This window comes from Micromonas commoda, chromosome 1, assembly GCF_000090985.2.
Source record: "Micromonas commoda chromosome 1, complete sequence".
NCBI lineage: Eukaryota > Viridiplantae > Chlorophyta > Mamiellophyceae > Mamiellales > Mamiellaceae > Micromonas > Micromonas commoda.
The window spans coordinates 1,540,080-1,552,567 of NC_013038.1; the positions used below are offsets into that span (position 1 = coordinate 1,540,080).

A 12,488-nucleotide genomic window follows, 5' to 3' on the forward strand; every position below is an offset into this window, starting at 1 on the left:
CACATTATTTGATATCTACACCACTATTTTTCCGAGAGCACCGCAAACATATCGGGCAATTCCATAATTGCCAGTCGCGCTGCGGCGTGCCGAGATCCAGATTCAAAACACCAAAATCGGCGTAAGCTTTTGGCGGATTTGAGCTGCAGACGGCAACGCAGGTCGCTGCAAATGTCGCGTAAACTACAAGGAAAACATCAACGAAAGGTGGGCGGTTGTTTCACCTATTTCCCGCCAATGAATGACGATGACGAAATTATGCAGGCGAAGAAACCAAGAAAAGAGTCTTCGAAGGTTATTGATGCGGACGGCTCGCAAGGTGAGCTTCCAACGTTGCGCGGCAGACATGATCGCTATCCTTAAAAGCGCATTTCATTTCTCCGCTGTCGACTGACCTGCTAGCCCCGAAACATTCCTTGGCAGACAGGAAGCGACGCAGATACAAGCCGGGAACGCTTGCCCTCAAAGAAATAAGAAAATTCCAAAAAAGCACCGAACTCTTGATACGCAAAGCGCCATTTTGCCGCCTCGTGAGTGACATGCAGACACATTTCCCCCGCTTCCATGGTCCTCGGGAACAACATTTTCGTCTTTCACCTTCTCCCAGAGCTGCCAGTACTTCTATTCACTTATAAACGAAATTTACAAACTCGTCGACACAGGTACGGGAAATTTCTAATGAAGTTTCACCAGAGCCCTTTCGTTACACGGCGGAGAGCCTTTTGGCGATTCAAGAAGCTACGGAGGACTTCCTCGTTCACCTTTTTGAAGACTGCAACCTGTGTGCGATTCATGCAAAACGTGTAACCATAATGCCTAAAGATCTCCAGCTTGCTCGGCGAATTCGAGGTCCCATATATGGTGTCTCGGCCTATTAGCATTAGGTGCAAGTTAATACCAATAGATTTTGCAGGAATCAATGCGGCGAACTTGCTCTCCTTGTTTTTAGGAAGCGTTCCAAGCAGAAAGAGCACGGACATTCAAACGCCATTGCACAACAAGAGCGTTGTTGATCATTACGGGACATACATGCACGCATGTCTGTGTACTAATATGGTCTTTCTAATACCTTTTCCACAGCGATGGATGTGACATTCCGTTACTGTATGCCCTGTTTGCCCTTGATGCATATTGTGTTGTTCATGCAAGATTTCAGGACGGACGCAGGCAGTCTAGTCGCGTAGCGAGCAACGGCCACTAGCTAGGCCGATACTACGGAAAAAAAAACTTGCAAAACTTGCAACCCGTTAAAAGTTTCGGAGCCTTGTTTTTATGAGCTTTTTAGCGGGATTTTTTGAAACTGATCATGATGGTATCTGAATCTATTTATTATTGCCCTTTATTTGTGTATTATTCTGAATTTCATTAGGGTGGGATACGTTTTTATGCATAACGATTTTATGATGATATATTAAATAGTTTATTATAACGATTTTATAATAATAACACTATTAATATACCTTCGTAGTAGATTAAATTCTTGATATATTTAATCGCCGTACCTTTACGAGGACTAGCTAGTAGAGATTATTAAAATTAACACTAATAAATATTGGTTGTTTATTTCAATATTATATACCATTTGCGCTATCGTTAACTCGCTGACTGGATGGTTGACTATTTGTGCCGTAGTTTCAGTCATATCACATACAATCTACGTCATTTCTCCTGAAAAGATCCGACCCGTCATATCAGGAGGTTCGGCAGATCCCAGGGTGAATATTGGCGAGGTTTCATAACGCCATTTCAGTTCCATTTCCATTGAGAATCTAATAAATAAGACCAGCGTTCCCAATTTTGATTATTGAGAGGTTAAATATGGTGGACACGTACGGACGGATGGGCAAACCGTTCCTCAACCTCCTCAAAGACGTCGCCGCACACTAGTATATTACTGCATGAACCATTAAGTTCAGGAAATAAATGTAACTTCGTATTTATCACCTTCATTCGTTCGTATTTATATACCTTCGTAGTATCCATAGTAGCTAGCTAGCAGTTGTGCTAATAATAAATACAGTACCTTCGTATATACCTTCGTACGTTTCGTTCGTAATAAGGACCTAAACTTACCTTCGTTATTAGACTGTTATTAGTATAATAATATTACCTTCGAAGGTATAAATACCTTCGTAAAAAATACGAAGGTATTAATACCTTCATATATACCTTCGTATAATAACGAAGACATTGTGCATGCCAATAATAACGAGGTAAAAATGACAACAATGTGCAGTACACTTCAGCTGATGGAACCTGTATGTGGACCTAAGTCTTATGTTCAGAATCCCACCCATGAGGTTTAGTGCATCTCTATATTATCTTCTGAAGCCGTAGCATGTCTTCTCCTCTTGATGGGCTGGTCGTGGGTAAAGAGAAACCTTCGACCATGGGAGCAGACATCCAAAAAGGTATTTCAATATTCAACAACAGGAAATCTCCGACACAACCGAGAACAAAAACCTTCGAGACATCAAAGATCGGGGAAGTGGTTGGTTTTCCTTCCCAAGAAATTGTGAGCCATGAAGTCGTCGAGCAAACTGGTTTTCGATCACTAGGACTGAACAGCTGGTTGTGTGAAAATATAACCTCGATGGGAATCGCCACCGCGACACCGGTTCAACGGGGTTGCATACCCGCAATTTTGGCAGGAAGAGATGTCATCGGAGTGGCGCAAACTGGCACAGGAAAGACGGCAGCGTTCGCTCTCCCTATTTTACAGATACTTGGACGAGAGCCTTATGGAATTTTTTGCCTTTGTTTGACACCAACCAGAGAACTAGCATCTCAGATTTCAGAACAGTTTATTGCTTTTTCGGCAGGGATGACTCTCCGCTGCGAAACCGTTTTTGGTGGCGAGAATATCCGGACGCAGGCAAAGGCTCTGATGCTGAGACCACACATAGCAGTTGCGACACCGGGCAGACTTATGGACCATTTTCTTCACTGCTCTGCAGTCGCTAAATGTTTTGAAAATGTCAGGTGCCTGGTTCTCGACGAAGCTGACAGGCTGCTAGATCCGGGATTTGAAGCGGAGCTTCAAGCCATCATGCACAACTTGCCATCAGCTAATCGCCAAACCTTGATGTTTTCAGCTACCATCACGAAGTCCATATCCGCTGTACAAGAACTAGCCCTTGGCAAAGCATTACTTTTCGAGGCCCTTAAGGATACACAACTTGCAGGCCGCTGCAAAGAAGAATATTGCTTTATCGCACCAAGGGTGAAAGAAGTATATCTTGTTCATATACTGAAAAGAGCACCGACATGGGGAACGAGGTCGATGATTGTTTTCGCTGGAACAGTTCGAAAATGTCAGATGCTGAAGGAAATTCTTTCAGTCTTGGGAATAAACTGTGTTGCCTTACACGCTGCCAAGAAACAAGCACGCAGACATGCCAGCCTCTCGCGATTCAAATCTGGCGAAATTCAAATAATGATTGCTACTGACATTGCATCACGCGGCCTTGATATTCCAACGGTTGACATGGTTGTAAACTATGATGTGCCCTTAATCCCCCGGGATTATATTCATCGGATCGGGCGCACTGCACGGGCTGGGCGGGTTGGCAGAGCCATCACACTTGTGACACAGCATGACATTTCCTTGGTGCATCAAATCGAACAACTCACCTGTAGAAAGCTAGTTGAGCTTTCTAAACTTTCTGAGGAAGCTATTCTGAAAGATATGGCGCAGGTCTTTGCAGCAAGGCGAATTGCGAACCTGAACATGGGTGCAGCTGGTGGTTTCAATGAAATCCTTCGTCAGAAAAGATCAAAGTGCACAAAATGATACGTATGTCCCGCTTGGACCTGTAAGAGAGCGTGAAATAGCCAGGGACGGGCGTGGCGGCGAGTTTGTTGCGATCTCATCGGCCTAAGTGCCCCATCACTATCAGCCAGTCCAGCTATGACTAGGTAACTGCATATCAGGATCGAGTAGATTGTTTAGTTTGATCCGTATCGAATGGATTTAGTTAGTTAGCATCACAATGGATTCTATTCAGAGGCCCGTGAGTTGTATGTGTCGCCTTTTGAGAAACTTGTGGAACACAATGGCCTTATGCCTCATCATCTTCGTCGTATTCGCCCTCCTCCTCGGCAGAAGCGTCCTGGTACTGCTGGTATTCAGAGACGAGGTCATTCATGTTGGATTCAGCTTCGGTGAACTCCATCTCATCCATGCCTTCACCGGTGTACCAATGAAGGAAAGCTTTGCGGCGGAACATGGAAGTGAACTGCTCAGAGACGCGCTTGAACATCTCCTGAACAGCGGTGGTGTTGCCGATGAAGGTGGCCGCCATCTTCAGACCCTTCGGGGGAATGTCACAGACAGAGGACTTTACATTGTTCGGGATCCACTCGACGAAGTAAGAGGAGTTCTTGTTCTGGACATTGAGGAGCTGCTCGTCAACCTCTTTGGTAGACATGCGTCCGCGGAACAGGGCAGACGCCGTGAGGTAGCGGCCGTGACGGGGGTCAGCAGCACACATCATGTTCTTGGCATCCCACATCTGCTGGGTCAGCTCCGGAACAGTGAGGGCGCGATACTGCTGGGAGCCGCGGGAGGTGAGCGGAGTGAAGCCGACCATGAAGAAGTGGAGACGGGGGAACGGGATGAGGTTCACAGCGAGCTTGCGAAGATCGGCGTTGAGCTGCCCAGGGAAGCGGAGGCAGCAGGTTACTCCAGACATGACGGCAGAGATGAGGTGGTTGAGGTCACCAAAAGTAGGAGTGGTGAGTTTGAGGGTGCGGAAGCAAATATCGTACAGAGCCTCGTTATCGAGCACCATGCACTCGTCGGCGTTCTCGACAAGCTGGTGAACGGAAAGGGTGGCGTTGTACGGTTCCACAACTGTGTCAGACACCTTGGGAGATGGGACCACGGAAAATGTGAGCATCATGCGATCTGGGTACTCTTCGCGGATCTTCGAGATCAGCAGGGTTCCCATACCGGAGCCGGTTCCGCCACCAAGAGAGTGGCAGACCTGGAAACCCTGGAGGCAGTCACAGGACTCGGACTCCTTGCGAACGACATCAAGGACAGAGTCAATCAGCTCTGCTCCCTCGGTGTAGTGTCCTTTCGCCCAGTTGTTTCCTGCGCCAGTTTGCCCAAATACGAAGTTGTCGGGGCGGAAAATCTGGCCGAAAGGGCCAGATCGCACGGAGTCCATCGTACCGGGCTCGAGATCCATGAGCACAGCACGGGGGACATAACGACCTGCATTTATTTTAAAAAAAAAGAAAACACTTTTAGCTCAGCTAGACGAAGTTGAAGAAAAAACTGCGGATCCGGTGTTCTCACCACCGGAGGCTTCGTTGAAGTACACGTTGATGCGCTCGAGCTGGAGATCTGAGTCACCGCAATACGTGCCGGTCGGATCGATGCCGTGTTCATCACAAATGACCTGTCATAACACCGAAATGGAAGGAACGTCGGTCAACAAACCCTTTTGGGACTTACGCGATAACGAGGAGACTGTGGTGTCCGAGGGTGAGATAGCTACTGTACCTCCCAGAACTTCGCGCCGATCTGGTTACCGCATTGACCACCTTGGATGTGGACGATCTCGCTACGCGTTGGAGTTAATGCAAACGTCAGTTTGTGCTGAGGGCGCGGAAACCCGAGATCCCGATTTGGAACTTCAAACGGGAAGAATTTGGTGGTCGACAAGGAATAAGCGGACGGTGACAATGGCACCCAAGCCGGGGAAATGAGCGATTCAAGACACGCTGAAACTGGTGCAAGGAAAACGTACCGCATGGTTAGATATTTCTTTGGCGGGGTAGTGAGTCGCGCCTGTCTTTGTATAAGTGTGCCGAGGAAGGATTGCGGGCTTGCTTTTGTTCGGTGGCCGTGTCAAAGTTACGCTGAGATGGGCAGAGCTCAGAGCTGAATTCGTCAGTTTCTACTGGAATTCGTGACCAGCACAAAAATATTCCGGATGAGGAATCCACAACGGTCAGGTACAAGTGCTGTTGAATTCAAATATTTTGCGATCAAAACAACATCTTAACGAAGGTATTTTATTAGGACAGGAGGTGATGACGTTTTTTTACAAAGGTGAAAATAAATCTGCCTTTTGGAAAACCACGGCGTCTTGTCTAAGTGAACACTTACCCCAAATAAATAAATATAAAAATCGTTTGTATGGAAATTGCTCTCAGCTGAGGTATGGGCTTTTAGTTCCGATGGAGCATCCGTACAAATTCTCAACCATGTGGTTCAGTCGAACGATGGGGCTCACGTCTGAATCCGCGCCCCATAGGTATAGTCGAACATAAGGAGGAAACTGAAACCTCGGCAGAGGGGGGATGCGCGACCAACCGAAGGAGAAACGCAGCCTCTAGCCAACTTGCACGGCAGCTCAAATATGGAGGAGGCTGACGGCAGAAATCTTCGAGTGGCCACGTGGAACGTGGCTTCGATAAATAACAACCCTTTCGAATACTTCGTTTCCCACGACGATCCAGCGTACCTTAAGGTGATGCAAGACATCGAGAAGTTCATGATATCACCGGGCGAACATGATGTTACATTGGGCGAAATCATGAGCAATCGAATTCTTGAGGAGTTGGCTGCACTCATTGAAAACGCTGGAATAGGCGACCTCGAACAGGCAAGTGAGTACTGGGAGGAGAATCTAAGGGATCGTAGGTATGTACTGTCCCACGATCCACTAACCTTGCAAAAGCTGTTTCCGGCTATCCACTGGAATACATATATACGCCACAAAAACAAAGCCTTAAAACGCCTAAATTCCATTTGATCTCTTCAGGGTGGTAGCAGACTTCTTAACGGACACAGAAATAGGTGCAAAGCGTCTGTGTTCCTTGCCTGATAGAGTGACAAATACTATCCATTCTGGTATGGAGATCGTGTGTCGTCCTACAGTCATAAGTTGCTACCGAGAGGCGTTGCCTAACATAGAGCAGTGGTGGGCGCAATGGAAAGATTTCATGTTTGCAAAGGAGGTCCAGATTGTCACCAAAACTGGGTTGACCGCTTCTAGAAGAGTGTGTGAGCTGCTGGACCCGATCAAGCAGTCGAAATACCCTGCTATCACTGAAGCCGAACAAGCTTGCTCGATCTCACTACAAATCATTTATCTCGCTGCATTTGATGCAAGCCTTGTATACATGATGAATTTGGTGGCACCGAGGGATTGGCACAGGATCAAAACATCCCTCATGGATGTCCTGCACCAGAATAAGTGTGTGAGAGTCATGGATATACTCACGGGCCCCGTGTATGCGAGCTGCGATGTCATTTTCTTGCAAGAGGTTTCTGCTGCAATGGTGCGCGACTTTGAAAATAATCCAAATATCAAAGAAAAGTACCACATTCTTTCTCCGGAGACCTTGGACGGGAAACGAGATCAGAACAGTATAATTCTGGCCGCCAGTTGCAGATTTTCAAAGGAAAGTTCAAAAAAGTGCAGCCAAACATGGGGCGGAGAAATTTCTGCGCAAATTATCGGGCTCATAGACGACGTAAAGTCTGCTCCAGTCGCAGCTGGGGATCTTTTCGTCGTGTGCTGCCAGGAAAAAGTTTCAAAAACATCGAAATTATCAAACATCAAACCTGCTCACCAACACGGACAGCGGTTCATCTTCGCATCGTTCCATGGTGACACGGATGGCCTAGCGACGATTCCTGTAGTTTCAGCGGTTAAAAAGTATATGACATTACTGACATCAGATGAGTCAGCAGTAGCTGCTGGCATCGGTTCAGCACCTTGTCCACCGCTGCTCGTGTTCGGCATGGATGCAAATACGTATAAGGTTCACAACGAAGGAAAACGTCAAGGTGTGATCGACTTTGCTAAACATTTAGCGGCGATGAACATCGCAACGTGTTGGGGCGCTGGTGAGTCTGTCGCAAATGAATTTCGGAGGACAAATACTTTTAAATTTATTGCACCAAATGTCATGCTGGCCCTACTTGTCGTGGACCCAAACCTCTACACAACGTATAATGCTCGAACATTTTTACAGCCACAACTGAATAAAGCGGTGCGCTTCTCAGACTACGACACATCTAAATTGACGGACAAAAATCCGAAAGATCATATTTTATTTGAATCAACCACATCGCACCTGAGGAACGTTAGCGGAGGAAAAGAAGTTCGAGCAAAATATGTTTTCAGAGACAACACCGGCGACGGCAACTTTATTGCTGATATGCCTTTTCCGACGTCATCATTTCCATCAGACCATGCAATTGTATGCGTAGACCTCGAGCTTGTGCCTCATCATTTTTCTGATCTAGTCTCCAGTTAGTTGTCTCTAGCTCACATTTAATGATTAAACTGTTCAACGTGTCGATACCTTTGCAATCGAGCCACTGCCAAGGATGATGGGATGATATGAACAGGAAGGATGGCCGGTGTGGATGTCACCAAACATCCTTCTGGTATCGTCCAGACTCGGCCAGTCGTTTCACGATACCTTCTGCTTCGTGTGCAGCATATCCACCTAAATTCATCAAAATCACATGGAGTGCGCGGTGGACATCCCTTGCCATCCCTTTTGCATCTCCGCATACATATATTCTGCCCTTGTTAGCTCCGATTGTGCCCTTCATGATACCATGTAAATCCTTCGCCACACTTGCAAGTTTGTCTTGAACATACACTTTGTGTGAAGAATTGGATCGGCTGAATGCAACTTGCAGGACTGAAATAACATTTTTCTGAAGAGCGCCTTCCATTTCATCTCTGTAGATAAAATCTTGATCCTCGTGCCGACAACCAAAAAACAAGTACGCGGGACCAAGAGTATTTCCTGCTCTTAAAAGTGCTTCTCGCTCTTGCAGAAATCCCCTAAACGGTGCAAATCCTGTTCCCGGGCCAATCATGACGATTGGCGCGATCGGATCTCGAGGGAGTTTGAACGTACTCGAGCGAACAAACAACGGAACGCGCGTTTCCTTCATCGCTGAGTTCACAACATCAGTTTTATTGGCGCGGGAAACAAACCTTGCGAGGTATGATGATGCAACCCCTTCATGAAGTCGCCCAGTAGGCGTTGTTGTTGATACTACTGCAACAGTTGCTGATACAACATTGGATTTGCATCGTGGGCTAGAAGATATTGAATAGTATCGAGGTGATAGGCGTGGACCGATAGCTCCAAAAAACAATCCGAGGGGTGGGACTGCAGATGGAAATGACTCAAGAACTTCAAGCAAACTGCGCTTCGGAGACCCTATGAACGCTTCATATTCATTTTTCCCATCTGTTGATGCAAGACGTTTGAGACGCTCACATTCGACCTTATCAGTCGATACTGATGCAAGCGCTTCTAAAGCTCCTTTCCGAGGTGGACTGAGGAGGTCAGTGTATTTGGCAAGAGCAGTGGCTAAAGTACACGGACTCGAAAATGGCTGTGGAAGAGACACGGGGCTTCCCTCCGGGACACTTAGACTGAATGAGTGGTCGAGGGGGAGGTGCAAACACGCAGCTGCCCGCTGAATCACCGCCAGAGAGTTTTCTGCAAACACACCAAGATGATCCCCAGGCTGGTATGTTATACCTGAATCGCTAATATCGAATTCAATGTGAACACAACTTCGAGTCGAAGTTACATTATGAAGCTCGCGTGCGAGGATTACGGAAGCTGCAAAGGGTGATTGTTGAGTGGCGAATCCGTCCCTTGGACATTTTGACATTGCATCTCTTGTTCGCTTCTCTGCCTCTAGAGCATTTTCATGTGAAACTGTTGATACACAGTACGCTGGATTGATGCTCACTTGGTCTATGCCATCGTTGGCATGAATACCGTATGTATCTTCGATTGAAGCCCAAAGTGCCTCTTTCCATCGCCGAAAATCTCCTTCAAGGTCATAGTCATCATCGCCGAGATGGAGTTTCATTAGCCGCGCTGCTCCCAGAGATTTCAATGAATGATCAACGCATTTTCCGGCAGCGTTAAATTGCTCGTACGAGCTGTTTCCTAGTCCAAAAACACAGAATGTGAGTCCCTTAAGAAGTTCCGGAAGGCGGCCATCGTCAGCTTGATCACGGAGCCAATGGATGAACTCAAGGGAAGAATCTGTGGGCTCCCCGTCCCCGTATGTAGACTGGAGAAAGATTGCAAGGGGCTCGTGCCCTCGAGTAAAAATCACCTCCGCCCTCTCTGTGGTCACTTGCTCGAGGTCCATCAGCCGCACGTGCACTTGTTTGCCATATCTGTGAAGAGTTGCTTCTTCTAGTTCACGAGCCAATCTCGCTGATGTCCCTGTTTGGGTTCCATAGTATACCGCGACACGCAACTTGGCCTCAGGTGATCGCGCGGTGGCAACGTCATCACTTGGGGATCGCCTAGGGGGGTTCGAGTGTTTCCTTCGCCTCCGATCTGTTTTCAGGAAGAGGAGGATCAAGGAAGACACGATAAACAGAAAGGACGACGCGATCGTAATGAAATCAGAGAGTGTCGGCGGTAGAAACATTGAATGGACCATCGGGGTTTTGGGTGGGTGCGCGATTGTTTGCAGCACTTGTGGCGCGCCGCGTCTAACGCGGGCATCTGTCAAGTGTGCTTCTGCTGGTTTCTTCATAAAACTTCGTACCACTATCTAGATGCACGAATTATGGCTATGGCTAACCATAATAATTCACTGCTGCTATCTAATTATCTATCTACATACTGAGCTACTATCCGTATCTATAAATATCTATAGACCATATTCCCTATATCGTTGACTTTCGGTCGGCAGGGTGGTTACCATACGATCACCGGTCGGTTGCAAATACAGACACGCGCTTCGAGCCAAACATTTTGGGTCGCGCGTGTTTTTTTTCCGTATGGCGCCCAGTGTGGACGGCGAGCGCGCTACATAACTGGCAAATACGCTACTCGGCGCCAAAGACGGAGGACGCCATCATCAACAGCGCGCCTTGGTGTTGACGAGTTTGCGTCGTCAGATACGATGTTGCGGCTTAGCTACGACAATATCATGGTTTTACGAGTTAATAGACCGTCAACTCGCCAATGAAACCGTAGCTCAGGCGCAACGTCGCATCGTGCGACGCAAACTCGTCAACACCAATGCGCGCTCCTGACGATGTCGTCCTCCATCTTTGGCGCCGAACAGCGTATTGGTGAGCCGCTCAGCGCGCTCGCCGTCCTGACTGGGCGCCATAGGGAAAAAAAACACGCGCGACCCAATTTTAGTCAAAAGTCAACGAGTCAACGAAATCAACGAGTCAACGATATAGGGAATATGGTCTATTACCTTCGTAATAAATAATAGATAGCTAAAACCTTAGATAGCACTAGGATCAGGAAACCGAAGTTGTCGGACTCTCGGACGATCATTATTTTTCAATCGATGCGACCCTTCTGGCTTGTTCACAAATAAAGGTGACGGCTATCATAGCTACTACGAAGGTATATTAAATACTACCTTCGTTCGTAGTATTTAGATGTTAAATATTACGAAGGTATGGAATACGAAGGCATATATTATTATAACTTTATTATACCTTCGAAGGTATAATACCTTCGAAGGTACTAAACTATAATGTGTGGACAGCTTAATAATAAACTTTTACGAAGGTATTCTGAATTTCATTATGGGTGAGGCACTTTTATATATGCTTATTACACCATAAGAACATATTTATTATACTTTTATTATATTATGATATACGATACAATTATTTAAGTATTATTTATCTTCGTATAATATTATCTATTATGATCATTTGATAGAACATAGAATATATGATCATATCATAAGCACATTATCATATCGTTTATGTTCTCACATACGTAAATATGACTTAAATATGTAAGCGGGTTATCATTATCTTTATGATATTGAATTAATAACGAAAAAAGTGCCTCATCACCCTAATAATGAAATTCAGAATACCTTCGTAACACTTACCTTCATTATCCTTCATTCATAGTTCTCATAAAATGTGACATGATAGCAGATAGCTAGCTAGCGTGAAATATGATATGGTATCATAGTTCGAAATCATATTATTCAAAATACCTTCGAAGGTAAGATTCAAAAGAAACCACGACGAAGACATATTTTTTAGCCGGTTCATAACAATATCATTCCCGAGAAAGGATGCCGAGCGTTACGTCCCTCCTTGATGCGTTTGTCAGTCGGGAACAGGCTGAATGTCCGAGCGGTCTAAGGAGCGCGACTCAAGGCCGAATAAAAAAGCCTTCCACAAAAATTGTGTGAGATCATTCGCGTGTGCTATGCACTCGTGGGTTCGAACCCCACTTCAGCCAAAATATTTTATTTGCTTCCTTCGTACGAATGAGATACCGTGCACGATATGACAAGACTGTACCTTCGTACCTCTTACAAATATTTACCTTCAAGTGAGCAAACGCACATCATCGCTAAACCACCATTGACGAGTTAAAAATGAAAGATGTTCACGATGTATGGAACGAATAGACCGTGATTCCTGATTGACGATACCAGGTGACTGTTACAATGTATGGAACGAATAGAC

The 12,488-nt window shown here is 46.1% G+C and overlaps 5 protein-coding genes across 5 annotated transcripts; 3 read left to right on the forward strand and 2 right to left on the reverse strand.

Annotated features, from left to right (window-relative positions):
- The first annotated feature begins 75 nt into the window (after positions 1 to 75).
- On the forward strand, positions 76 to 918 carry MICPUN_93197 (histone H3). Its single transcript, XM_002507247.1, has 4 exons — positions 76 to 207; positions 265 to 319; positions 424 to 530; positions 663 to 918. The coding sequence occupies exons 1-4, from the start codon at positions 172 to 174 to the stop codon at positions 876 to 878; spliced, it is 414 nt and encodes a 137-aa protein (XP_002507293.1). The 5' UTR covers positions 76 to 171; the 3' UTR covers positions 879 to 918.
- A 1,420-nt stretch (positions 919 to 2,338) lies between these two features.
- On the forward strand, positions 2,339 to 3,793 carry DDX49 (dead-box ATP-dependent RNA helicase; the record flags this gene model as incomplete). Its single annotated transcript, XM_002507248.1, has 1 exon — positions 2,339 to 3,793. The coding sequence occupies one exon, from the start codon at positions 2,339 to 2,341 to the stop codon at positions 3,791 to 3,793; it is 1,455 nt and encodes a 484-aa protein (XP_002507294.1).
- Positions 3,794 to 3,948: 155 nt separating this feature from the next.
- On the reverse strand, positions 3,949 to 5,809 carry TUBB (tubulin beta chain). The gene is made up of 4 exons (XM_002507645.1): positions 5,760 to 5,809; positions 5,513 to 5,573; positions 5,306 to 5,408; positions 3,949 to 5,221 (listed from the first exon to the last, which is right to left on the reverse strand). Exons 1-4 carry the CDS (start codon positions 5,762 to 5,764, stop codon positions 4,062 to 4,064), a joined length of 1,329 nt encoding a protein of 442 aa, XP_002507691.1. The 5' UTR covers positions 5,765 to 5,809; the 3' UTR covers positions 3,949 to 4,061.
- Positions 5,810 to 6,317: 508 nt separating this feature from the next.
- MICPUN_55415 (predicted protein) lies at positions 6,318 to 8,744 on the forward strand. Its single transcript, XM_002507249.1, has 2 exons — positions 6,318 to 6,658; positions 6,780 to 8,744. Exons 1-2 carry the CDS (start codon positions 6,375 to 6,377, stop codon positions 8,281 to 8,283), a joined length of 1,788 nt encoding a protein of 595 aa, XP_002507295.1. The 5' UTR covers positions 6,318 to 6,374; the 3' UTR covers positions 8,284 to 8,744.
- Positions 7,535 to 10,453, reverse strand: MICPUN_93204 (predicted protein; the record flags this gene model as incomplete). The annotated part of the gene is made up of 1 exon (XM_002507646.1): positions 7,535 to 10,453. One exon carries the CDS (start codon positions 10,451 to 10,453, stop codon positions 8,399 to 8,401), a length of 2,055 nt encoding a protein of 684 aa, XP_002507692.1. The 3' UTR covers positions 7,535 to 8,398.
- Between the last annotated feature and the right edge of the window lie 2,035 nt (positions 10,454 to 12,488).

Bases quoted from the DNA above. Each gene is read 5' to 3' on its own strand.
- MICPUN_55415 (XM_002507249.1), top strand. From the start codon at position 6,375: ATGGAGGAGGCTGACGGCAGAAATCTTCGAGTGGCCACGTGGAACGTG. The intron at 6,659-6,779 runs GTATGTACTGTC...TGATCTCTTCAG, and splicing joins GAGAATCTAAGGGATCGTAG to GGTGGTAGCAGACTTCTTAA.
- MICPUN_93197 (XM_002507247.1), top strand. From the start codon at position 172: ATGTCGCGTAAACTACAAGGAAAACATCAACGAAAG. The intron at 208-264 runs GTGGGCGGTTGT...GAAATTATGCAG, and splicing joins AAGGAAAACATCAACGAAAG to GCGAAGAAACCAAGAAAAGA. The intron at 320-423 runs GTGAGCTTCCAA...ATTCCTTGGCAG, and splicing joins TGATGCGGACGGCTCGCAAG to ACAGGAAGCGACGCAGATAC.
- TUBB (XM_002507645.1), bottom strand. The intron at 5,409-5,512 runs GTACAGTAGCTA...GTGTTATGACAG, and splicing joins TCGGCGCGAAGTTCTGGGAG to GTCATTTGTGATGAACACGG. The intron at 5,222-5,305 runs GTGAGAACACCG...AAATAAATGCAG, and splicing joins CTTCAACGAAGCCTCCGGTG to GTCGTTATGTCCCCCGTGCT.